Source organism: Pleuronectes platessa, chromosome 3 (genome assembly GCF_947347685.1).
Source record: "Pleuronectes platessa chromosome 3, fPlePla1.1, whole genome shotgun sequence".
Classification (NCBI taxonomy): domain Eukaryota; kingdom Metazoa; phylum Chordata; class Actinopteri; order Pleuronectiformes; family Pleuronectidae; genus Pleuronectes; species Pleuronectes platessa.
The window spans coordinates 16,448,064-16,474,927 of NC_070628.1; the positions used below are offsets into that span (position 1 = coordinate 16,448,064).

Consider the following 26,864-nt stretch of genomic DNA (forward strand, 5'->3'; position numbering starts at 1 on the left):
TGCTCTCGGATTTCTCCTCTGATCTTGGATTTTTTTCTTCTGAGCTTGGATTATTATTTTGTAACAAGTCTGTAAAAATCCCCCAACCAATAGAATACCAGGTATAGTGTTGAAAAATATCTGTCTGCGGTTGAAGACGTACAATTCAGGTCATATTAGAATTTTGATTTCACTAGAGTCAGAGTAAGGGTTGGGGTTAGGCAGTTTTAATGGTTTATGATAGGATGTGCATTGTGTGAAAAGTCCTCACTGAGATATATATTTTTGTGTGTATTGAGGAACATGCATTTTTATATATGCTTACAATTTTAGGACACTATACAGAGCGTACATTTCATGCTCAGAGACAAGCGCTTAAATGGCAAAAAATGTAATTCATTTTATAGAAAACTGGGAGTAATTTCAACTTAAACTTTACTTTTTTTTACTTTGGACAAAACAGTGTTTCTCTATTTTGCTCCTCTTCCTGCCTTGTGCTTCCTCTTGTGTCAGGAGCGATGGAGGTATTGAATGAGGCAGAGTGACATTCACTTCCTGAATGTCTCCCCACGTTGTGTAGTCTAATCAATCTCTTTCTTTCTAAATACCGACTATAGCATTGGCGATGTGATCTATCAAAGACACAATGGGTTTTGGAGATAATCCTCTCATTGCATATGTGGGAAACAAGTGATTTTCCCAGCCATGTTTCAAAGATGGCTCTGAGTCGTACTGACAACTGCAGTCGTGACAGAATAAAAAGCTGCTTTGTCACTGTTAGGTAACACAGAGAAAAACAACAACCCGAGTTGGTGCTAAAAAAGTCTTCTGTCTGTGGTCATTTGGTGGAGCACAGAGCACCTGCTGCCAGCCTGGCTTTACTCAGCGTCTGCCAACACAGACATATGGCACACACACACACACACACACACACACACACTTACTCACACACACATGCACGCACACACACGGTTACAGTTTCTGGTTCAGGAGTGTTTGAATCTGGCAGGCGGCTCCTGTTGTCTGAATGTCACATCTTTATGCATGAATGCACTGTATTTACACATACATGGCCACAGTTACACACACATACATTTGCAAATACATAAACACACACTGTTGCATACATACTCACACTCAGGCACAGACAGAAAGAGAGAGAGAGAGAGAGAGAGAGAGAGAGAGAGAGAGAGAGAGAGAGAGAGAGAGAGAGAGAGAGAGAGAGAGAGAGAGCATCTGTCTTCTGCCCACATCCAAATCAAACAAACAAGTCCTGGATTGTTGTTAATTCGAGGTCGTTGTGTTCTCAGTCGAACGGACAAATACTGAGACGCAGCTGCAAAAATTTTCTGTTTTATCCTTATTTTAGGAGATGAAGGGCAGCATGATTTTAAGCAAGGCCGGCAGAATCAGCAGAAGTCTGTTCCATTAGAAACAGAGAGGGCTCACCCTCAGCAGGCCTCTCTTTGGCTTCCGACACAACATCAAACACAAGCAAATTGTGTGTATGTTTTTGTGCCTCTGCGCCAGAGACATTATGTGTTCGGGTTGTTCGTCTGTGAACACGATATCTCAAGAACACCTTGAGGGAATTTCTTCAAATCTGGTACAAATTTTCAACTGGAGTCAAGGAGGAACTGATTAGATTGTGGTGGTCAAAGGTCAAAGGTCAAGGTCATATGACCCTCTGTTCTTCTGAACATGAATTCTTAAGAAAGACTTGAGGGGATTTCTCCAAATTTGGCACAAATGTTCACTTCACGTATATGCTAATGTTTCAGAGTCGAACCCTCGCTTTTCCTGTGGTGAGGCAAATCGTGTGGATTCACGAGTTCAATTCTGGTGAACTTTGACATGCCCTTAGATTCAGGTGGTCAGACGTCAAGGTCACTGTGGCATCAGAAAACGTGTTGTTGGACTTTTAGGCTTATCTCAAGTCTGTCTTCAGGGAATTTCTTATAATTTTGACTCAAGGATAAACTGATAAGAATTCATTGCTCAAAGGTCATGGTGACTTTATATAAATCCGGGTGTAAAAAATGTCTGAGAGTGAACAAACTCTGGTTGGTGGAGGCATACAACTGCAGGGTATCTAGTTTAAATTTGTATATTTTCAAGTGATTTTCACCCTAATTCACCTCTTAAGATTTGAAGTAGCGAGTCATCAAGTGCAAAGAAAAGAGAGTGTGGGTCCATGATGACAGGGGTAACAAAGCCAGAGATAAGTGCTGAGCATTAAAGTGCCTCAGTAATCACTGCTCCGGTGGTGTTTCAAATTTTCGTCTTTTTAAAGAATAGCTTTGGTTTTGTGGGAATATCTGGTGTTTTGCGGAACATCTGAATGCCTCCTCTGTTCTGGCTGTGAATATAAGCTGAAACAAGCCTGTGGTTACATGCACTCAATGTCACTTCACACTTGAATCCAGAGCTGTTAAAAGTCAATGCTGCGTCTCCGCGTTCAATCCTTTTTGAAGCAATTATGTCTCTTTTTCTTTTTTAACAAGATGCTCAAACTATGACTAAACCACTTCACTGCTGTTGGTGTTTTGAGCTTTTTGACATTTGGCTCCACAGAAAAAACGACGCACTGGAGGTGAACTTCTCACATGTTTGATTGTGTCTGGTGCCACTGCATGTGTATTGTGCCTGCAAAACAAATCAGAACATTATAATTAGCTTTGAGTTATTGTTTTAGTTGAGTTTTTTTTTTTTTTTCATTCTCTCTGGAAAGATTTGAAGATAAAGGTCTTGTCATATCGGACTCATCTCAGTTTTTTCTCTGTGTGTGCTCATTTGCAGTATGACCCAGAGAACTCGGGCTTCATCAGTACAGAGCGGTTCAGGGACCTTCTGGCGGCGCACGGCTCCGAGCTTGACCCCCACAAACTGGAAGTCCTGTTGGCCCTCACCAATGGAAACGCTGATGGCAAAATCTGCTACCAGGACTTTGTGAACCTGGTGAGACGTTTTAACTTTTCACCGACACCAGTGTTGAAAGGAAATCAGTCGTTTTCTGGGTCATTTGCTGCAACAATATTTTGGGGGAATTTATGATTCATCAATTATTTATGTCATTTATTAACATCAATACATCCAATATGTTCTTCAATGCTTTGTTAAAATGTCATGTCCGATGAGTCTTTCATAAGTCTGATTCTGTAATCAACAGAAACTGTAAATTAACTACATTAGCTGTTATTCTGTTTAAAACTAAACCATTGGGTAACTCATTAGAGAGCATATCTCCGCCAAGGTTCAACAGTCCCCTTATGAAACCACATTTAAATTCACTAGATCCCGATCTTTATTCAGATCTGGAATGAATTGCATTTGTCATAAATATAAGTCCCCTAAATGTAGCAGTATTTTTTTTAATCAAGATCCATCAATTATTTCCGAATAACGACCTCTAAATTCAGGCCTCTGATCCGGATCAGTACCTTAATTATATAAGTTATTAAAGCAAGTTTCGGGAATCCATCAAGCATTTTTTTTTTAATCCTGTAAACTAACAAACACACAAACAAACTGAAGTGAAAACATCCTCTCCTCCTTGTCAGAGCAAATCATTATGTGGAAGGCACTGACATAATATTTGATAATGGGTGTAGAGTGACTTGTTTGAGACTTGAAACACAAAGTGTTGTACTGGGGCTTGACTTTGTGACTCTGGGTTTCAGCATCACTCTCAACATCATGCACTTTGCTTTCTTTGGTCACATTTCAGTCTTTCTCTAATTTTACCTTCATCCCTGAGAGTCATATCTCAAGATCACCTCAGCTGCAAGGTGGCGAGACTTCCTGATATGAAATGACTCAGTCTGGTGATGAATTCCCCTCTTACACTCACCTTGCCCCACTTTCACTTTCACCTTCAGACTGCTGCCTGCCGCTGATTGTCCGCGGCCTCACTCAAGCGTCTCCAGCTGTGCTCGCCGCCTCATAACCTTCTCATTTTCTGTTTTCCGCTGTCTCGCTGCTGTTCTCCTCATGGGGAGGCTGCACTGCTGACCCGGGACTGGGGTGTGTAGGTCCTGGAGTGGGAGTAGTTGTGTGGTAAACAGCAACTAGTGGGTGGCGGAAGGGGGTGGGGTGGAGTGGGTTTGTGTGCGTCAGCAGCAAACTCATTGTTGTCCGTGAGTGTGTGTTAGTCCATCTCTCCGCGTCTCTCTGGTTCTTCAGAGCTGCTCATTGTCTGGTACAGTGGGTGAGGAATGAGGCCTGTAGGAATCTTGGGGAAATGTCAGAGGGTTTTTTCCGGTTTGCTCTTGGTGCATTTGTGTCATGTGACAGGCTGTAGGTCGTGTTGGGCCACTGGAATCGGGACAGAGAGGACTGGGACACTTGTAGGCACTTAACAATATAGCAAAACGCCTTGAATTGTCCCACACTTGTGGTTAGGGATGTACGATACGTGGGACACTTGTAGGCACTTAACATTATAGCAAAAATGCCTAGAAATGTCCCGACCAATCAGAATGAGCCGGACACTTCTAGGCATTTTCCGGAGTCACTATTGCGTCCACTCACTGAATGTTTTTTTACATTTACGGAGAGGCTTCCAAAAAACAAGCTGAACACAGAGAGCAGTACAGGGAGGGTGTGCCGGAGCTAAGAGAGAAGAAGTGACATTTGTGGTTATGGCAATATGCTGTGCAGTGAATGAATAACTCCTAAAACTATTATCTCAGCACTAAAATCATTTTAAAAGTAGTTTTAAGACTTACTTTTTCTATGATTTACACTGTAGATGCAACTCTGACAGAATAATGGACAAATACAGATATTAAACAGACTTTTTATTAATGAAAACATGCTCGTTGTAGCCCTAATACCTAATTAAATGCCACTATTGATTTTTTCTTTGAATAACTTATAGAAACATTGTATTGTAGGTTGAATTTCATGCAGTATTAGACCCCCACCCCAACCTTTCACTCATATCAGTGCATCCAATAATGATGCGAAAAGTTCAAAACTGGAATATCACCTAAAAAGATTGAGTGTATTAATGTGAGTGTACATGTTGGCTCTGTAATACACTGGCAACCTGTCCAGGATTGGCCCCGCCTCTCGCTCAATTTCAGTCCCCACCCCCTGCAACCCTCAAAGAAGCAATATAGATAATATGTGGTAATGTAGATAATGGGCATGTAAACACAACACGTTAGACTCTCCAAGGGCAGTTAATTTAAGCCCTGTGAAATAAAAGATCCAAGGGTCAGGGACGATGTGGGAACTTGACAGAGTGATATAATTATTCTTCTGAGTGAATTGGCAGTGCCGGGTGTCTGTTGGAATACCTTCTATCTCTCCAGCTGTTCTGCTTCCAGACAGAGATGACAGGAGAGAAAAACGAGAGGAAGAGGAGACAGAGACAAACTCTGGGGGGTTTATGCGTCGCAGCGTCTCTCCTTCGCCACACAGCTCTGTAATTACCTGCTCACTATGCCGTCACAGTCAGCGTTTGAATCACCGCTCACTCCTCTTCTCTCTGTTCTTTCACCTCTGTCTCTCTCTCCTTTGCATATGCACTTGTGATTTTCTCTCTGCCTCCTCCTTGTCCGTGCCTTTTCACCTCCTTCTTTCTGTCCATCCGTGTGATTCCGTCTCACTCTCTTTCGTGCATCGCATCTCACACATAAACGCGACTGTCCTGGGCAGAAACTAGCTCTCTAACCGGTTTACTCCTCCCAAAAGATCTACAGAGAGTATCAACAGCTTTATTTTCTGCCCCAGTAGTATGATATGGAGGAGTGATCATGATGGATTGGTGCCAGTGCTCACACCTGCACTTACACTCTCTTATTTTGGGGGTTGTGTGCCTGATACAGTTATTTCTATTTGTGTATCCTTTTCTTGTCTAGGGTGTGACTCCTTGGTTCTGATTAGTTTTATTTTGGGTAAATCTTAATGTTTGGATACAGTATTTTACACACTGTGCTGCAGCCTTTTTGTGAGTGTATTATAGGAGACATGATAGTGTCCTCATGCACAGAGGTCCATAAAGAACACCAAAAAAAATTGCACCATTTCCAAAAGCAAAATATGGATTAGGAAGTGGTGCTGGAGCTAAATGGTCAACCATATTTTCTGCATTCCGTGTCTGCTGAGCATTGTGTAATTGTCCCAGTCACAAACACACACATGCCCACATTTGTACATGTTGGTCTGGCTTTCGACACATTCATACCTGGTCCCACAATCCATTCCTTCCAGGAGGTGGATATATTGGACATTGGCAGTCAACACATACCCACCAGCAGTGGACTGACGGACACAGAAACCATGAAATTGCCATATGGCTTCAACCTGCACGTCTTTTTTGAAGCAGGGCTGTTTTCCATCTAAATGTGAGGAAACTTGAACCCAGAAGAGTGGAGGCTGTTATTGAAGCAGATTAATTAAACTCATTCAATTGTTTTTTATGTGGTTTTCAACGATCACATTTTACGTTTCCACATCTTTTTGATGTTCAAGGTTTTGTGATAACACGCTGTTCCCACGCTTTCTTCGGTCCCTCCTTTCCTCTCTTGGTCCTCTTCCTCTTCCTATTTGTTCAGTTTGTCTCCTTATCTTTCCACCGAAGTCTTTCTCTCACTAACGTCCCTCTCATCCGATTGTATTTTCCGGTGCAATAATCTCCCTATTGGCCGAACATCGGTTTATCACCTTCCCTCCTCTCCCTTCTCCTCTGGCCACTGGGTAAACAGGCCGAACGTCATTCTTTCTTTCGTGTCTGACAAAGAGGAGAGGAATTGCAGTCACTCCACACAAAGAATTCACTGTCGTTATGGAGCATGGCAGCCTGGGGGAGGTCTTTAAGTGTGCATGTGAGTGTGTATTTGCTTTTACTATGGAAGTGGCCATGGTAACCCGTAATCATTTTCCCACAGTTCTCTGTGGCGCCGACATAAAGGCTGAAATAATTGCCTTTTTTCTGAAGTTTATCTCCGAACAGCGATCCCTGCACAGACACTAAAAGTCTCATTACGCTGTGCCAGCAGACACATCAGCCAACTGCTCGTACAGAGAATTTATTGATGTTCAGATTTTACATCTGTCCTCACGCCACTATTGTTTTTGTCTTTTGTGCTGAATTAAACATGAATCTGAATTGCAGCTATGACTTCTCGAGTTGTTTGTCATCTTTAAAGCAGAAGGTTCCTTTTTGCTCTGAGACGTCTGAGAGAATACTGGAACAAATATCCATCCAAGCTTCATTACACATTTAACATTTGAGGCAATTTAAAGTTGTATAGCTTTCAAAAGTTGCAATAGTTGCATCCAACCACTTTATAATTGTACTTTTATTGCCAATAACTCCAAGACGCTACATTCCTCCTCATTTGGACAAATCTCTGCCCTTGCTGAAAACAATATTACATCCCTATGTCCTTAAATATAACATCTGCCATGTGACACAATCCTAGAGGCACAAACTCAACAGTAGAATTGAGTTATGGAGCACTATATAAACACAGCAGAAAAAGAGATTCAGGGTGAAGGAGAGAAGAGGGGGAACAGGAGTCTTTGCATCGTCATGGACAGTCTTATAAAATAAAACAGCAAGTGCAATAAAAGCCAAGAAGCTGGGAGGCAGCAGTGATTTAGGCAGAGACTCTTCCAGCTGCGATAAAACACAACCTGTCCAACAGCTTTGAAAAGAACGTGTTCTGTTTGTCTCGGCATTTTTTAAATTTCTCTTTTGACTTGAAATTTTAATCGATCTAAACCTCCCATATGTCTATAGCTTATCACTTATTCTTCCATGTTATTCCTGTATCAGGGTAGATCCCCTCATTTATTCTTGCCTTTATTTATACAGTGTTTGTGAGAGTGGGGGGAATGGGAGATCCAATGAAAAATTAGACACATTGTGTGTTTGGGTGTGTGTGTGGCCTTTTATGCTATGCAGGTCATTTGTGTGCATGTGTTTTGTCGCTATAGGTTGCTGTGTAGTAGCTGTGACTTATCGATTAGTTGCTTGGGCTATAGAATATGATATCCGTGATTAAAGTTAAAAGTGAAAGCTTGTTGACAATTTTTTCACAGGGTGGATCAAAAAATGCTCGTGTTGAACATCTATGAGATTCAAAAGTGTTTCTAGCGATCATTCGAGCGTGTGAGTCTGTTAGAATTTGTAAATGTGAGGCTATCGTTTGAAAAATGTGACACCTGTTGCTGGAAAATAATTGCAGTGAATCAAAATAAACAGTGTCTTGGAATAGAAGAATCATGTGGTCAGATGTATAAAGATAAGATCTGTGATGGAAAGATTCTGATTAATGGAGCACTTGTGATCACAAAAGAACAAACATGTGTTGGGAAATGAACTCTTCAATCACAGACTGGGATAAAGAGAAGAGTGTGTGGGTTGCTAGGTGATGATGCAGGCATTCTGTTGCCATGGCGAGGGGGGGGGGGGGGGGGGGGGCTCTGAGGGAGGAGGATCGATGTGTGTGGCCTGTGCTCAGAGTGCTGAGGCTCCACTTGTACACCGAACAGTTCATGAATATGCATTCCATCATTATCTTGAGTTGTTCATGTGTTAAATGAAATGCAGATAAACAGAAAGATTAATGTAAAAAAGAAAAAAACAGATGGAAATGTGATAATAGAAACTAATACATAAGAGATGGTAGAAATCTCAGACCCGTCTCCCAGACATTTCTCCTTATGACTAAGTTCTCTCTTTGCCTCCCTCTTTCTTCCTCACCCGCTCCCTCTGCATACCTCCTTTTCATCCCATTCATCACTTCCCTCTCTCCATTCCTCCTCTCTCCAGATGAGTAACAAGCGCTCCAACAGTTTCCGGAGGGCCATCCTGCAGGGGAGCCGGCAGCTGAAGGGCTGCAGTCTCAGGGATGAGGTCGGCCTGGGGCTGTCGCAGCGCCTGGTCCGACACGTCGCCTACGAGACGCTGCCCCGCGAGGTCGACCGCAAGTGGTACTTTGACAGCTACACCTACTGCCCCCCGCCGCTGCTCATTCTGGCGATCACCATCGCTGAGGTGAATTGTGATTGATCAAAGAGTCCTAAATGATCTGTATATTGCACTTTTACTTGAACGATAGGTCTTTTTTTCTATTATTCTACTAAACGGTTAGTGATGTAACAGCTGAAGTACGGACAGAGGAGGAAGCTAACTAATGTTTCAAATTATAAAAAAAAAGTTTTTTGATTTTTTAAATTAGCAATATTACCAATAACAGAAATTTTCGCATGATATATTTCATTCATCTGCTGAAAATAGAACACAAATCACATGCACTTCATCCTGTGATTTCTCAGTTTTGCCAAACAAAGCGACAAAATAAATCAACTGGTACAACTCAGTCATTTTTCTAAAACAATATTCATCTCTAAATATATATTCTGAGAGCGACAATAAGTAATAAACCTTTTCGTAATAAAGTGATTGGAATCTAAAAGCACTGTTTTACAGGTAGAATTACAAAAAGGATTAGTGACCCATGAATGACCTTGAGCAATTCCTCAAACTCATTCGTTGTATATATTTTATGAATCCTGAATTCCCTCCCTTCCTGTTCAACCCTCTGCGCTCCCCAGGTAGCCGTGTTCATGTACTACGGGTTCCAGCTGGAGCGCCTGGTCCTGCAGGTGTCCAGCCCGTCATTCCTAAAGAGCCCCTTACCCTACCACCCCCAGCTCCGGGCCCAGGCCTGGAGGTACCTCAGCTACAGCTTCATGCACACTGGGTGAGTGATCGCCTCACGACTGTGTTTCTCATTGTGAGCTTTCCTCCCTGCTTCATTTCTTACAGGGTTACAGAATGCCTGTGTAACGCTGTCACCTTCTAATATTCAAATGTTGGAGACTCCTTGCTTTACGTGACATGAACTGATGTTATTACTATTGATGATATACAGATTCAGGTACTGTATCTGCGATGGCTCAGGTTCAGATTTGGTTGTTGAAAATGAGTATTTGATTATTTGTTCCTTTTTAATCTAGTTATTTATAGAGCTAAGTTTGATAGAAATACCAGACCTTTGAATGGGGTTTGGCGAAGTTCACGTAAACATGCTAAATTCATTAGCAGAAATATATTGTGCAAATACACTGAGCAAATCAAATGATTGAAAGTGGGAGAATGAAGGTAAGAAATAGGAGATGGGGTTGTGGCGTGCATTTTTCTAAGGAGTTATTTGAGTCTTAGGTTGCATTTGGCAATATAATATTTGATCAATTCAGTTTCTGTCAAAAAACAAGGGGCATATCATTCTGAGGGACTCTTAAAGTATCACATTATCATAGCAAGCCCTTATTATTGGATTATTAGTGTAATGTGTATTCACTGTAATGCTGCTGTCACATACGAGGCTGGGGATCGTTTATTTTCCCAACTCGACTCTCTAGAGAAACCTCTCCTCTCCTCTCCTCTCCTCTCCTCTCCTCTCCTCTCCTCCTCTCCATTGTCTTATTTTATTATCAGTTCAGTCCAGGTCATCCAGGTTTAATTACCCTTCTGGGTAAATGTAGTCTCAGGCAATAGCGAGTACTAATAAAAAGGTAATTTAATTATGACTTTCTTGGCAGAGATGGCAGCCGCAGGGATGACAGTGTGTGGTGGAAAGATAAACTACAGAATAGGTGAATGGAGGGATAAAAGGAGGGCGATGGGATGATTAACATGCACCGATGGCACAGGAACATGGTGAAATGATTTAGGCTCTCAGGGGAAGTGGCTGTGAAATAGAGAAATGTACAGTTTGTTATGTGTAGACTCACATTCTGACAACTCTTGACAGTGTGTTCTGTTGATTAGTCAAAGTCAGGATACTGGATTTTAAGAGGTCACAGTGCTGTTGAATTAAGAGTGGACAAAGTAACAGGATCAACTAGTGGACAACCATTGTTTGGGGAAAGCATTACTGTCTTTATCTACCATCAGATGTTAAAAATAATAATAGTTTTAATTAATGGCATGGAACATTAAAAAAACCAGCATGTTAACACCACTAAAATCCTTAGGTTGGTCTCATACATGATTTTTTAACCTGCCTCATCAGCTCTGTCTGGTGGTTGTGTTTGTTTAAATGGAACACAACTTGAGTGTGAAAGTGACACTTTGATATGAACTCAACATTCACCTTACCTTGATTCATGTCCTTCATTCATTCTGGATACTGAGCGACTCATGAACTATGACTGTCCTAGAAATGGCTTTTGAATGATTTTTCTGACATCGTGTTACGGCTATTTAGATCAGTCCAGTTTCAGTAGAAACTGAAAATCAAACAAACTTTGATCACATTACAGCTGAAGTAACTTGCGGTGCACTTAGACATATACAGACACATGTTCAACTTTTCTGCAGGCTGGTGCAGATCTTAACAAATCCCTGCAGATTCAAAGTGTTGAGCAAGTGCCAAAAAATGAGTTGAGAAATTACACCTCCCCATTCTTGTGATGTCTTAGGAAATACAATCCTTTACCTATTTTTCAAATGATTTCATATTGCAGTACGGCACAGGGTTAATGTTAAGATTCAGGTAAGTGTAAAAAAATGTATATGCACTTTTTTTCTCACAAACATTGGTGCCACAGTGAAATGACACTGAACGAAAGAAGAGGAGTAACGCTGTGTGCTTTCTGCACTTTGTGACACCTTTCCATCTCTCGCTTTCTCTCTCTCTCTCGCTCTCTCTCACACCCATGCACGGGCACGCACGCACGCACGTCCACAAACCATGTAATCCTGTCAACAGCTCAGCAGCACTGATCTTACCCAATTCTCAACACTAAGACAGAGTGTACACACTGGTCCCAAACATCCCTCAGCAGAGCAGCATTATGTAAGCAGAGTCTCGCTCTCTGTATTCTCACTTGTCTCGACTCTCACACACACGCACACACACGCACGCACGTACACACACACACGCACACACACACACACACACATACACACACACATACACAAACGGTGTGTGTGTTGGAAGTGTGAAAACATAAGAAAGATTAACTTTGTGCAGAATTAAACCAGGACTGAAAAGCAAGAAGCAGCAGGAAAAGATTTCTTTGCAGTTTGTCTTCATTCTAATAATAATAATAATAATAATAATAATAGCTTGAATTTATATAGCACCTTTCAATAGACTCAAGGGCGCTTAATTATGAAGGGTTTGTCCAACGATAATAAACAATAAATTCCGTTAACTTAGGTTGAGGAGCAGGGCCACGCCTCAGCCACACCTGTCAATCCTATCGTGGACATACCAGGTCATCACATCACGCTCTGTGTTTCTCATCCCACCCTCTCCCTTCATCCATTCACCCTTCTACCTCGTCCCTCCATTTGCTCATCCCTGCCCACAGTCCCTCATCCTCCTTTCCTTCTTCCCTCATCCTTTCATCCTCTTCTCATTCAATCTCATTATCACAGCCTCTCAGACATATCTGCAACTCAGCCCTCCCCTCATCAACCATTCATCTTTCTTCCACATCTAATGCATCCATCTAAAACAGGCTTCATACGTTTTTTTTTTGTTGAAGGTGGTTACGAGACGTTTCAATGAGTTGATCACATGAATTGAGCTACAAACTGAATCAAAGTCCAGCTCTGGTTTAAAATAGGATGAAACAATACTCTTGCCATGGTCATGGAGACACAATAGGACCTCTCATGGGTATCCACAGATCTGCCTGACAATGGACACCATCCCTCATAGCCTCATTAGCAGTACGGTAATAGATAGCCGCTGTTATCTGGAGCGGAGGCGTCCTTGTGCGTGTGGACGGGCCTTTCACAGCCGATCAATACGCTCCATTGTCTCACTGATCAGTGGAACAATCCACCATATCGACATTGTAGTTTAGGTGGGTGAGTCGTTTCTACCAAAATAGATCATTGGCCTTGTCATGTTTTCCCCTGTCCCTGCAGGAAGAATTTGATGTGTGTTAGTGTATGCGTGCCTGTCTCTTTTGGGGATTGCTTTGTTGTTGTTTTGTTCGAAAAGCATCATCAGGATTCAACGGTTCGCTCAGTCAAAACTGTCGGAAGGATGAAAACGGAGAGACTCCTCGAAGCGTCTCATCTCTCCCTCGCGCTCTCTTTCTTTCTGTCGTCTCTTCTTCAGCACGACAGACATGTCAGTTATAATTCAGACAGAGGGAAGTGGTTGTAGTGAGTGAGAGACGATGATCGAGACCGAGAGAGGAGGAGACGGTGAGAGAGAGAGACAGGGAGGCCGGATTATGCTAGCTGCTGTTCTTTTGGTTTGTGCTGTGACACACGAAAGTGTCTGAGCTGCTGACTGAGGTTTGGCTGGAAGGACTTTTCGAGCCATGAAGGGCACAGGATGTGTGTGTGCGTGAACAAGCTATCCCTCGCTCATAGTCATCACGATGAAACATAAGCCGTTGGCGGATTTGGATAAATGTGCAGCCGATACACATGGATTTTGTCTTTTTATTGTGCTGTGTGTGTGTGTGTGTGTGTGTGTGTGTGTGTGTGTGTGTTTCTGTCTGTCTGTCTGTCTGTCTGTCTGTCTGTGTGTGTGTGTGTGTGTGTGTGTGTGTGTGTGTGTGTGTGTGTGTGTGTTCAGTGGGTTCCTCTGTCTGTGTTCTTATATAATGTTTGAGTACACTAGAGCGATGATGACTAGCCATGATGGTCTAGACAGCGCGGTTTGAAGATGAAGGAGCAGATGTTCTTTGTGTGCATGTGTGTAGGTGTGTTTGTGTGTGTGTGTGTGTGTGTGTGTGTGTGAGCACGCACACTTGTGTGAACAAGCATAAATATAGAGGGAACAGTGGGGTGAGGTTTTGAAAAATAGACTAGCACATGACCGATTTATCAGATGGACGATATAATAAAAAGGGTTTTATTTTAGTTTTTAGGTTATTTGGTCGCTTTGTCAATTTTTATTTGCAGTTATTTATAGTAATATTTGTTTTGTTTGTGTGCATTTTACAGCATTGAACACCTAAGCCTCAACATGGCCATGCAGCTGCTGGTGGGAGTCCCACTAGAAATGGTCCACGGGGCCCTGAGGATCGGACTGGTCTACGTGTGTGGTGTGCTGGCAGGTTAGTGTGTGGTCTCTCTCTCTCACCCACAAACACACAGACACACACACACACACACACACACACGCACACTGTTGTGTCACCCTGACTTCACAGCACATGACATCGACTTACATAAATTTCCTTCAAAAATTGAGTGTTTGTGTGTGTGTGTGTGTGTGTGTGTCATGTTTAGGACAGATGGCCCTGTGTTTCACTCATAGAACCCGATGTGATTGGATGTAGGGGGGTGTCAGTCCCTCATCAAAGCACACACATCCCCCTATGGCCATGAACAATAGCAGAGAGAAACAAGTGGGATCTCAAATGGAGCAAAACCCGAGCAACACATACACACATACACACAGTAAAAATGACATTTAAAGTGAGGGGGTTGATGCAGGGATGAAGAATGAGAAGAGACAAGGAGGGGAGATGAACTCATAAGTGTTAATAAGTCAGAGAGGGATTGGAGAGGGGAACCAGGATATGAGAAAGTTGGGTGAGAAGGAGAGAGGAGACGAGAGGAGGTGGGGGAAACCAACCGAGCAACTGCAAATGAAAGACACACGGCTTATAACAAAATGTCCACCACTCTCTTCCGACTTCTCTATCAACCTGAGGCACTGGTGCAGTCTCAGCCATGTTCAGCTGAGACAGTGAACCTGCCTTTCTCTTTGTGTGTGTGTCATCATGAGCTGTGTTTCTCAGGACACACTAACAAACACAAGCAAAGCCATTCACCTGCGGGGTTTGTTGTATTTTTCTTTCTTTTCTTTTCTTTGTTTTTATTTTTTTTCCCGAGGCTGACACTTCTGGATTCACTTAAAGATAACTGGAGGGGAAATACTGGGAAAGCTTTTGAGATGACAGTGCCACTGAAAGTGTGTGATACCTTGTGGCAGAATGTGTGTGTGTGTGTGTGTGTGTGTGTGTGTGTGTGTGTGTGTGTGTGTGTGTGTGTGTGTGTGTGTGTGTGTGTGTGTGTGTGTGTGTGTGTGTTTGTTTTACTGGCAGAATGAAAAGGCCAATGGGGATGCAAGATATGATTTGCAGCTTGTAGGATTTGATTAATAATGATGTAAATTAGAGTCCATTTCCCTCTCCTCACATTCTCTTCTTCATCACTTTGTGTGCGTGTGTGTGTGTGTGTGTGTATGTGTAGCATGGGTCAGTGACAAACACCCTAGGGATACCAGATGTGGTGGCCTATAGCATTAACCTCACAGTGAATTGAGGAGGAAACGTGCCATAAATCACACACTAATGTACGCACACAGACCAGCTAACACCCACGCACATACACACATACACACAACACACACACACACACACACACACACACACACACACACTCTGCTGTTTTAATTAGATATCGACCCCCATTGGAAGAAATGAGGAAACCTGTGGTTGTTTTGGCTGTGATGTTTAGGTTCTTTGTGTTTGACTATGATTTTTTTCATTTCTTCTTTTGGTCACTGGAATCAGTCTCAACCAAATTTAACATTCAGTGGCAAATTATTTCAACATACAACCGAGAAAGCAGGAAAACAAATATTCAGGATATTGAGTGGACAATTTCCTCGATAATTTCTTACAGTCTTTACAGTTACAACAACTTTGCATCTACTTTATAATGACACAGAGGGGGTGTGCGAAGAAACACAACAAGCAATAAGTGAACAGAGGAGGGCTCAGCTGGCACATAAAGGGGTCGAGGCAGAGTTCAGGGTCGAGTAATGACTCAGAGAGAGGTCGATGACCCTCCAGGGCCAACAGACACTTTAATGGACACAATGGACAGGCATGTAAACACAGCGGTATTCTCTCCTCCGGACAGCAGAAACAATAAGACTGGGCACAGGAAGGACTCTGCTGCAGACAAGAACAAGTGCACAACCACAGACTCAAGAAACAGAGAAACAGACACTGAAGGAAACAACACAAAGGCAGAGAATCCCACAAATCACAAGTGAAACCCTCATCTATTGACACATGAGAGCTGTTGGGGGTTGGGAGCGGCTCTGGCAGAGCGGCACACACATAAAACACCACTTTAATGACTTTGTAGATTTAGTCGACTCAACGTGTTCATTCTCTGAAGCTTGGAAAAGCAGCAAAGCTAAATAAAATACCACCCTATCCTCCTGGGGCCTGATGAGGAACTATGAGCGACTGTGTCCTTGTCTGGTGTGTGTTTGTTTAGCACACAGACACACACACAGATACACACACAGACACTAAAATAATGTTATTAAACCAAGTTAATTACAGGGATGGAGGTCACCCTGCCGAGACACACATCCTAAGCACAGGAACGACGAAGGTGGAGATGCCTTAAATCAAGTGTTTTAGCGTGTGTGTGTATAGAGGAAGGAAGCATTATGCTGTACCGTCCATTAAAAGGGTGTAACCATGATGGGGGAAATCTTTGTGCATGGTTTACAATTACATTTAAAATAGATGGTTGATTTAAAAATGTTATCTAAATGAATGGCTGCCATTTTCGGATTGTTATTGTGCTGTGTGTACGTCGTATCGTAATGGTGACTGACAGATGGTTCATAAAAGAAAAGAAACTTGATTCTTATATGAATCAATTTTCCGTAACAGCTTTGAGAGATGAACACAGAAACCAGAATTTGTTTGTCTGTTTGTGTGTTTGTTATCACCGAGCTGCTTAGACGACTGCACCGTGTTTAATGACCTGGAGAGTCAGATGTGACTTATCACAGCACCTTAGTGTGCTTTCATTATGGTTCACACATCTGCAAAGACCAAACATTAGGAAGAAGAAGAAGAGGACACTCCGACTTGGTGCTAAATGTCAGTTGCAGCTTTTAAAATGACCTTTTATATCACTTTCAATCACACACTCTTCTGAAAATGCACTGACCTGAAACACAGTAGGGGTTATCCGCGATCATTTTGAATGATTTCCGTGCAGCCTGAAGGCTCATCAAACATGGCAATCACTGGATGGATTTGAAAACTCTCTAAATAAATCGCTGAAGCCTTCTCTCCTCCGTCTCGATGCTACAAGGTGGTGCAGCTGCTGTAGATGATGAGGCCTATTTGATGAACGCAGATGTAAATATGCGGAAAAGCTTCTGAAATCACTGAAGTCCCTCGGGACCACCCAGCCTTTTCCCCCCATTCCTCTTTTAAACACAGTGGCTGAACAAAAGGAACTTGCAATATTGCTCTCCACGTTTTTCCCAATCTTGGGTTAATCTGCTGCCTCATTAACTGGTCAATTCATGGAGCGGAATGGTGGTGCAGTGGTTGGCATTGTCAACTCACGACTAGAAGGTTCTGGGTTCAATTGACTGGGACCTGCATATAAACGTGGCTGTTCCCCATACTCAGGCTTCCTCCCACAGTCCAAAAAAATGCTGTTCAGCTCAATTGGACACTCTGACGTGATAATGGATCGATGGATGGTCAGTTAAGGCAAATCTGTATACGATGTTATCACATATTTAATAATCTGTGTTTTCAGTGAAATGGTTTTATTGTTCACATGCATACAGTATCTCATATCTTAACCCTTACTTTTAATTAATCCCTTCCACTTTTGCCACCATGTTTTTTTTTTCTCAAATTAAGAATGAGGCCATTATGATCGAGCTAACATGACTTATCCTATTATCCCACCTTATGGGGATTTGATAGCTATACACCTCAGAGCTCTTTCTGTCTGCTGTAATTATATACAGTATGCCTACAATGTGATATACCCGTGTGTCTGTAATTAGAGGAAGAGACAGACAGAGAGAGACTACGCGTAGCCGGGTGGAATGAGGCTTAATGTGAGCTGAGCATCTTTGAAGCTTAGTTTTTGGAGCAATGATGGCTGAGCTTGGCAAGTTTACCAAAAAGCACACAGGATTAAATATCTGCATGGGGTCCATCACTCAGTGGGCCCATTTATTTTTGTAATGTTTATTTTTGTTTATCTTTCATGCAGTCCTTGCCCTTGAATTACTGTTGCAAGGATCTGGGATTATGAATAAATATGTTAAAGGTGAGAGAAGAGTTGTTTCAGCAGTGATCATGGTTGACAACCCACTATAAAAAAAAAAATTTAAACCTTAGTTTATAATGACAAAAATAGATTGATATCAATACTGAACTGTTTATATAAATATTGACAGTAGCTTGACAAAGCAACTACAAATCCACATTCACTTAAAGCTATTTAGATTCTACGGAGCTTTCCACTGGATCACAAGGTTGAACTGAGTTGATCATACAATGCTTTCAAAAGCTCTGGCTGGTAAGTGGACCTTGAGTTTTGTCAAGCAGTTATTTCCACGGTCCAGTTCATTAATGCGTGTCTGTGCGTCTCTGTGTATTTGTATAGGTACTGATATTTTTTAAAGGACCATATTGCATAACATTCTTTATGCACAGTACTTAGGGGCTGTTTTAAGAGTTAAGACTTACTTTTAGGGTTAGGGTTGGGGTTAGACATTTAGTTGTGATGGTTATGGTTAGAGTAGGAGGGACTTGGCATTGTCTTTAAAGGGCATATATAATATTTTATAATATAGGACAAGATGGAGAATAGCAGAGTGGAATGAGTGTATAGAGAGATTGAGAAAGAAACAGAAAGAAAAGGAGCAACAGAGAGAGAGCGAGATAAGGAGCGAGTTTGTGTTGGTGTTAATTGAACAGTCAAACTAAGGATTTCTCTGTCTGCCTTTTTCTTTTATTCTGGTTCTTGCACAAAGACTGCAGGGAGAACACATTTCTGCTGGGGACGCTGCCTCTGAATGTCCTCGTATTTAAACTTTTCAGTGCATGATTGGATCTTTTATGTGTGTGATGAATTGGTACCAAGGTGCCAGAGACAGCAATTCCCTACTTGTGGCAGCCCAAAGGGGGGGGGGGGGGGGTGGGGGGGTGAATGCATTTGTTTTACATGCAATCACAGCATGTGCTGGTACAGTAAGAGCAAGCCTCTATTCATGAAAACCTGTTTATAGTGTACCGACATTAAATAGCAAGCGGCAAAACAAAATCTTTATGCCATACAAAATATATGGCTCTGTGCCAGAATGGGCAAATCACATCTAGTCAAGGAAACGTTCTCACAACAAGGTCTGGGATTGTGTGCCTAGTTGGCATGGATGACAGATGTCCAGATTTCTTTTTTCTAAGTTTCTATAGCAGGAGATGAAATGGGTACAGCCAACACAAGAACCCACAGAGAATGATCACCTGACCCTGAGGTTCTCCTGCTCTATAGATCTTTCAGCTCGTCCCCACTCTCAAAGCATGGCTTTCACCTGCAGCTGTTTTCACTGATGAAAATCTCAAATAAGTCAGTCACTCAACGCCAAAGTGCCGGCATAAAAGTTTAGCTTTTGAAGATAGAACCTTGTTTTGTTGCGAAGGAGCCTGATATCCCTCAGGAGTTGGACGGCACCAAAAACTGATTTACTAAGAGGCTGAATTGTGGTCCAGAAAACACATTTTTGAATGATGCTCATGTGCAGAGGTTTAGTCATAAGCTCGTCTCGATGGTTGGTCACTGCCATGAGGAGCTAGAATGAAAATGAACTTAGCACTTTGTAGGTTATTCGAAAATGTTTCGTTAAATATGCCCCACCCATTTACATTTTCGATGGAGAAATTGTTTTTGGCCCACTTTCAAACTGCAACACCGTCACCCAGCCACGTGGAACATTACACCTCACCTAGAGAGATGCATGTTTGTCCAAAAATGCCCATGTTTTTTTAGGGATATTTTTATCTCCAAATATAAGGTAATGTTGCTCGTGTACACAAAGGACTGCTGGCTAACAAGTTTGCCAAATCATTTTAGATGAAATAACAGCTTTGTGGTAACAACTTGATTCTGCTGCCTCCAAGTGGCCAAAAATACCTATATAGTCTGTTGTAAACAAACATTGACTCTTTCTTTACATCAACGTCGCAACTACCATATTGTTGGAGCGTCATAATCAATCCAAGAGAAGTTCATTGCTTTTTCACTTCAGGGGATGGATAATAATGCTGTGGATAATACATTGATGTATAGGGTCAGGGTTTATACAGTTGTTTATGAATACAAATAATAACTGTACTGACTTATGACTTTCCTCATCACTACAGGGTCATTGGCGGTGTCCGTCACAGATATGACGGCTCCAGTAGTCGGGTCATCTGGGGGAGTGTACGCACTGGTCTCAGCGCACTTGGCTAATGTTGTAATGGTAAGTTTTGGCCTTTGTATCTGTGTAAAATTTGTCCTAGGCATCAGTTTGTCTCAAAGAATAGTTGCAGAGAAGATTAATGATGTGGCACAAGACATTGAAAATCACTGGAGGACACCACAGGACATGTTGTATTGTCTGGCCTTTGATGAATTGAAGGACATAGCTAAATCTGTTCAAGTCTGATTAGAGGGAGGAATTACTCTTTATCTGCTTTTGAGTAAAGGTGCAGATTTGTTTGAGCGGGTTCAAAACCAGCTATGAGTAGCATAATCACCATCAATATCATGTGACATCAGTCACCTGGCTATAGACAAGCAATTCCAGCTTCAGCATCAGAAGGGTGAGTGTGATACAGGTGTATCAGCAGGATCTCTGAAGGATGTTATAAAAACGGAAATATTTGTCGCCAAGATGTCTCACACAAGTACATTAATGGAAATCTTGAATATAAAAGTCACAAAATGAATGCAAAAGTGATTACACAACTACAAAAGCCACAACAGAAGGATTAAGTAGAAGGTGATGTTGTGTTCCTCCTCTTCAAATAGACAATCATCACATGTTAAGCGGAGGGAGGCTTGTCCTGTTTTTTGACAAACATCTGCTGACTTGACCGAAGTAAATACCTGTTGTGTGGCTTTTTGTAGTTGTGTTGGGGAATGAGACGTCTTCGCCACCATAGAAATGGCCCATGATGGGGAAAGGTTCCCCACCTCTGACCTAGGGAATGCATTATGTCAACAAGTGTCCTCAGAGGACCAGCTTGCATGTGTGCAGCTGTTTTGGGGCCGGGCAGGTGCCTCTCTATCTACAGATGCCAAACATTCCTCGCCATCACCATTGATTCTTTTTTTCCTTCCCCTGCAAAGATCAGAAAAGTGTAGGATGGTGTGCACATGTTTTAGTGACAGCAGGAGAGGAAATCCCATCCCACCGCTCGCTGTTGTCCTTTGACATCTGTGCCTGTGATGGTTGGTCTCCTCTTCCTCTGTGGGTCAACACACACACACACACACTTGGCAAATCCTCCATAACATCCTTTGGGTCAGGATGGAGAAGCCCGTCTTCCTTGAGGGTCGCAGCGTCTCTGGGGTTTGCAAATTTCATGTGAATGAGACAGAGATCTCTTGTCGTGCCGTGTCAGCATGGGTGTGTCGAAGGAGGACTTGACCTTCTTGCACAGTTTGCTCTTTATCGTGAGAAGCTGAAAATGTCCTCCTGAGTACTCAGTCCTTTCCCTCTCCCTCTCTCGTTTTAGAACTGGTCGGGAATGAAGTGTCAGTTTAAGCTGTTCCGGATGGCAATGGCTCTGGTGTGCAGTAAGTCTCAATAATTTCTCCACACGTCACTTTCACCTCAACTTAAAGGATTTGTCTGGTGATATGTAGCAGCACTAATTCTTCCGCCTCAAAGAAATGACTGTTTAATCAAATTTGTAAATATAAGTATAGCTGTCAGGAGTAACATATCTACTCACGGCTGACTGACATTTTTCTCTCTCCCCTCTGCTCACAGTGAGTGTCGAGTTTGGCCGGGCGGTGTGGTTGCGGTTCTACCCGCCGGCCTTCCCTCCCTGCCCCAACCCCAGCTTTGTAGCGCACCTGGGAGGGGTGGTGGTCGGCCTGACACTGGGCGTGGTGGTCCTGCAGAACTACGAGCAGCGGCTCCAGGAACAGTCCCTGTTTTGGATCTTTTTCTGCGTCTACACCTTGTTTGTTCTTTGCGCCGTCTTTTGGAACATTTTCGCTTACAGCTTGCTCGACGTGCGACTGCCACCGCCGCCTTGACTTCACTATTAGAGGCAGATGAGACACTGTATCCCCCTTTACTACTCCATCAGTAGAGGTCTGACCGCCCAGCTGGAAGAGTCACCTCACCCCTCGTACTTGCTTCATCGTGGGGGGATCGGAGTTGTTGAACCGCCACCTCACCTCTACATCCACTTCTCTGATGCAGGGATTCCGACTTGCTGCAGGCCTCTCTGTCATCGTATATTTTTCATCCCAGCTGCCACATCTGAGGCTAAGCCTTACCATCGCCAAGTTTACCTCCCCCTGCTCTTTTGCCTCATCTGTGTTGGATGCTCGGCTCAAGACGATCAGCCGGCTGGGGGACGTTTGCTGACAACACTGTGCTGACACAGGAGAAGCCTCGGATCTAACACAACAAGAACAAGCAGGAACGGCCCCATCCACATGGCTTAACTTCCTCTGCCTCCTCCTCCTCAATCCAACAGTGCCTGCTGGCGACATCGGCGTAATGAAAGTATTTCTGCACAGTTGCCTCTTGTGCAGGTTAACGGCAGCAACAACTGTCTTCAGACAAAACAAGTTCCAAACATCCTGCTGTCTGCCTGTGCCCTCTTTATTAGTAAAGAAAGAATGAGGTACTATGATAATTTAGGCTTTGATTTGTCATCATTACAAGCAGCTAATAACACATGAGGTCACTAATAAGGAGAAGTATTTTTTTTTTTCCCTATCCTTTATTAAATGGTGTGGTCTTTCAGTTTAAAAGCAGAACTTATTTATTTCACGTTCAGATTTTGCAACACTTTCACTCTATACCCTGCGCTTGCACTCAAGTAGCCGCTGCTTGTGCTTGGATTTGCTCAGCTTGTGCACTTAAACTCAGATATTTTGTTGCTTGGACAGATTTTCTGCGCTCGGGCTTCAGATCTTCTCCTCGCGCTCCCAGACTACTACTGTGCATGTGAGAAACCATGACTCCTTCTCCATGAAGGTGTCATGGTTTTTCCTTCTACTCCTGGTGAAGGAGTGGAAGGCTAGGGTGGGAGTCAAAAAGTAACCTTTACAGGACTCTCCAAAAGGTAAAGCTAACACAGTCGCAACGAGGGCGGGACTATTTCATTTGTCAACACTACGCCCTGGCATTCTATTGGTTAAAAAAATTTGACATACTTGTTGCCCAAAAAAATCTGACCAAGTGTTGGGTTTTGAGTGAAAGCATGATTAAATCTAGATGTGAAATCAATAAGCAGCTCCCAAACTGTTGCTCTTCAATAGAGAATCCTTGCAGAAACCTCTTTAAGTTTCACAGTGCAGAGAGATCATGGAATATATAGATTATAGCAGCCGTGATAAGTGATTATGAATTTACCTTTGAAGGAAAGTCTAGGTTCAGTGTTACCTTCAGCTTCTGGCACTTCCCCAGAGGAGGATTGATATTTGCTCAACGTTCTATGAAACTATAACTTTTGTCTTTGACATTTGTGTGTGTGTTGTTTATGCGTGGAGTGTGACATCTGTTAACATCGTGTGTGTACTGATTAAAAACAGAAAGAAGCAGAAGTGCCAATTCAGACTTTTTAAAAGAAATGATGCCAAAATCTTGCTACAAGCACCAGGGGGAAGATCCCCCCCCCCCCCCCCCCATGAGACAAGTGTTGCTTTTGTAGTATTGCTTTTTTTTTTAAGGAAATTTAATTTACTCTAAAGAGACGAGCATGGAATAGCACAGGAGTGGAGTCAAACTCTTGTCATTAGCTGTGATTTTAGTGATGGTTTAAAAATGCAAAGAAGTGACAGAAGTTTATTTATTGATCAGTGAAGTGGTGGATTGAGGTCAGTGGGATGAAACAAATTAAAACATTCACCCATGGGGGCGGTTGGGTCTTTTTCTCATTACCAAACATAGAAAAGCCCACACGCCTGACCTCAACTTCGTCCGGGCTGGGGTCCTTTCACTCTCAGTTGAGAAGGCAGTGTTCGGGGGGGGGGGGGGGGGGGGGGTTGAAGAAGCAAATCAATGCTCTCTCATTAGTTCCTGTCACAACTTGAAATTGTTAATTGATCAAACTGGGATAGAAAGCAACCCCAGCCCTGAGCTGTAAGTCTCAAACTGTACTGTACTGTAACCTCATGCTACACTGGTACCTGCTTCGCACAGACTTTAATATAATATGATTAAATACAGATTACTATTTTAACATGCATTTGCTGTTTTATTTTTACATGGTGATATTGGTATGTTGTACAAATTGTTGGATCGGTCTATATTGTGATATGTTAGCTATATCCTGTATGTTTCCTATTTAAAAAATAATGGTTCTAAAGATGGTCTGGGATTGTATATAATAAGGGCTATGACATTAAACTGAGTGAGTGAATATTTTGTACATTTGATATGTACATACCGGAGTTCATTAAACTGTTTTATACACAATCAAAATATGATATATCATTTTTTGACTGACACTGAACAACCTCAGACATTAATACCACTTATACAGGTTACAGATATGTCTTTTATGTAATTCTGCTGATGGTTAAAGATGCATGTTTCCTCATTGTGACCTTATTTCCAGTCACACAAAAATCTGTTTTATTCAACATCCAGCGAATGGAGTTACCCTCCATTATACGAAAAGATGTTCTCAAGCTAAGCAGGTCTGCTGCCTTGAAACCAGATTAGCTCCAAATCTAAACCCAGTGTTCAAAGAGGGCTCGGGGTCCCAGACCGGAGAACCAGGTCTAAGAGCCTTCGTAAAAAATAAAACACACGTCAAAGTGATCAATGGAATATGTGAGCACACAAGAATCAGCCATAACTCATTGGGAGAGGAGACCCTCCCTTAAGCTGCCACAGAACGTCTCCTCTGTCTAGCCGTTGAATCCATATTGAGCGTCGCACTTTCAAAGGCGTTCAATGAAAAATTCATCAGGCGTCGAAGGAAAGCCGCCTCCGTTGGGTTTCCAAATCATGACTCTCCAATATCAAAGGTAATGGTTCACTTCAGTGAGAAAGAGAGGACATTAGAAGCTGCGCAGAGGGATAATCAGTCTGGATGAATTCGGAGTGTCTCAGCATTTATGCTGCTCTTTGACGGAATCCCTTATTCAAATGTGGGTCTGTTTTACAGAGGAAAAAACAAAAACAGGAGGTAAGAGGAAGATGGAAGGGAGAAGGTCAGAGGAGGGGGGGACTGCCATATTAACACATACACCTCAAAGAGAGCTTAAGCCTGAACTTTTGTAAAGAAAGTATACAGAAATTACTGTTACACCATGTGGCCTAAGATATGTGGACAACAGAGCATTTAACCCACAGGTGGTCTTCATCTACATCTTCCCCAAATTTCTGCAAGATTTCAGACCCCATGGTTGCAAAGAATTGCTCCCATCCAGTCACAACAGGATCAGTGAAGTCAGTCCCCTGAGGTGGGGTTGTAGGAGGTCCCTCCCAGAGCTGTTGAATGGGGCTGGGGTTTGGTTAAGATCCATTTCTGTAAGGAACTCCGTTTGTTCAAACACTGACCCACTGTCATGTTGAAACAGGAGAGTAGTTTCCCCAAACGGACACTTAAAAGTTACATGCACACTGTTATATTTGTGTGACTGTATGTTGAAGATCAAAACATAAAAAACAGCCCTAGGAAAATAATGTTGGGACAGGGCCTATACAAGTTTTTTTCAAAAAAATTGTATTCCTTATGTTCTGTAATATTAAACAGAATACTCAACAAATTTCCCATTATTGGATACTGCTGACGTAGGCCAGGAAGGATTTATTTCTACAACGTTGTCTCCATCTAGTGGACAATAAGTGCACAACAAGTTGTAGGGGTGTGAGCAGTTGTTGCCTTGCTGTTTTTTTATTTAAACTTTTATAAATTATCCCCAACAAATTAAAATGAAGTTTTGTTCAAAGTTTAATCAAAATTATATGTAGCTAAGGGCAGGAGGAAAGCTCAGACCCTGAGGCTGTTGGTCAAACAACATGAAATCCTCCACATCTTTTCCATTGTGTCTCCATCTGCAGATAATCACTGTCACCTTTCAACCCGTAAACAGTGTTGTGCAAGTTCACACCTCTCATGAACAAGTTCAAAGTTCAGTTCATACAAGTAAACATGAATAGTTCACGTTCATAGTTCACCATTTAAATTCTGAACTAGTTCATAGTTCAGTTCATTTCATAGTTTTAAGGTGGAAAGTGAGAATGAAAGACTTAACTTGTTAAAGAAAACCTTATCCATCACTACCCCTTGCCTTTACTGTCGGAATGTTTATCAGACAGTGTAAAAATCCCTCTCTGCTTTCTCTTGCCATCTGTGTATGAGACCGAGAGCTGTTGTGTTGCAGGTATGGCCTGCCCCTTTAAGGAAAGTTTGTAGTGTGTGACGTAGTGCACCTGGGCATTGTGGGAAAAGACGCCAAAAGTGGGACTGTGTATAAGTGACGGACCACTTAGAGGTGATGCGAGTGGTACTTCTGCTGTATATCCGAGAAATAAAGTGGCCGCATTCCAGGTAAAGAAACATCTCCTCCTCCTTCTTCACGGAGCGGTCCGGACGGCTGGTTACCGGCCAGACAGCGAGCCAAGATAACCAGTGACAGGGGCGGCTCCTGGTACAGGCGACATAGGAGAGTGATTTATCATGACGTGACACATGCAATGTAAAACAATACATTAACGTCACACCATCATCATCTAACCCCGGGGACGCACCGGAGGTAGAAGCGCTGTGAAAAGCGCTCCGCCTCCTTTCCTCGCCCATGTTAAATATTTGGGTTGTTCGCACCGACAGCGTAGTGCCGGGAAGAACCAGGAAGCGCCGCAGCCACTGCCACTCCCAGTCCATTGCGCACATCTGCGCAGAAG

The 26,864-nt window shown here is 42.6% G+C and overlaps 1 protein-coding gene across 2 annotated transcripts in view; it reads left to right on the forward strand.

Moving 5' to 3' along the window:
• The window catches only part of rhbdl3 (rhomboid, veinlet-like 3 (Drosophila)), a 50,516-nt gene extending 27,573 nt beyond the window's left edge, over positions 1-22,943 (forward strand). For both annotated transcript variants that reach the window (XM_053419068.1, XM_053419069.1), the window contains exons 3-9: positions 2,779-2,937; positions 8,768-8,992; positions 9,553-9,701; positions 13,922-14,034; positions 20,137-20,237; positions 21,499-21,559; positions 21,756-22,943. In XM_053419068.1, coding sequence (XP_053275043.1) covers positions 2,779-2,937; positions 8,768-8,992; positions 9,553-9,701; positions 13,922-14,034; positions 20,137-20,237; positions 21,499-21,559; positions 21,756-22,027 — 1,080 coding nt within the window. In that variant the 3' untranslated portion in view covers positions 22,028-22,943. The remainder of the gene's footprint in view (positions 1-2,778; positions 2,938-8,767; positions 8,993-9,552; positions 9,702-13,921; positions 14,035-20,136; positions 20,238-21,498; positions 21,560-21,755) is intronic.
• Positions 22,944-26,864: the final 3,921 nt, after the last annotated feature.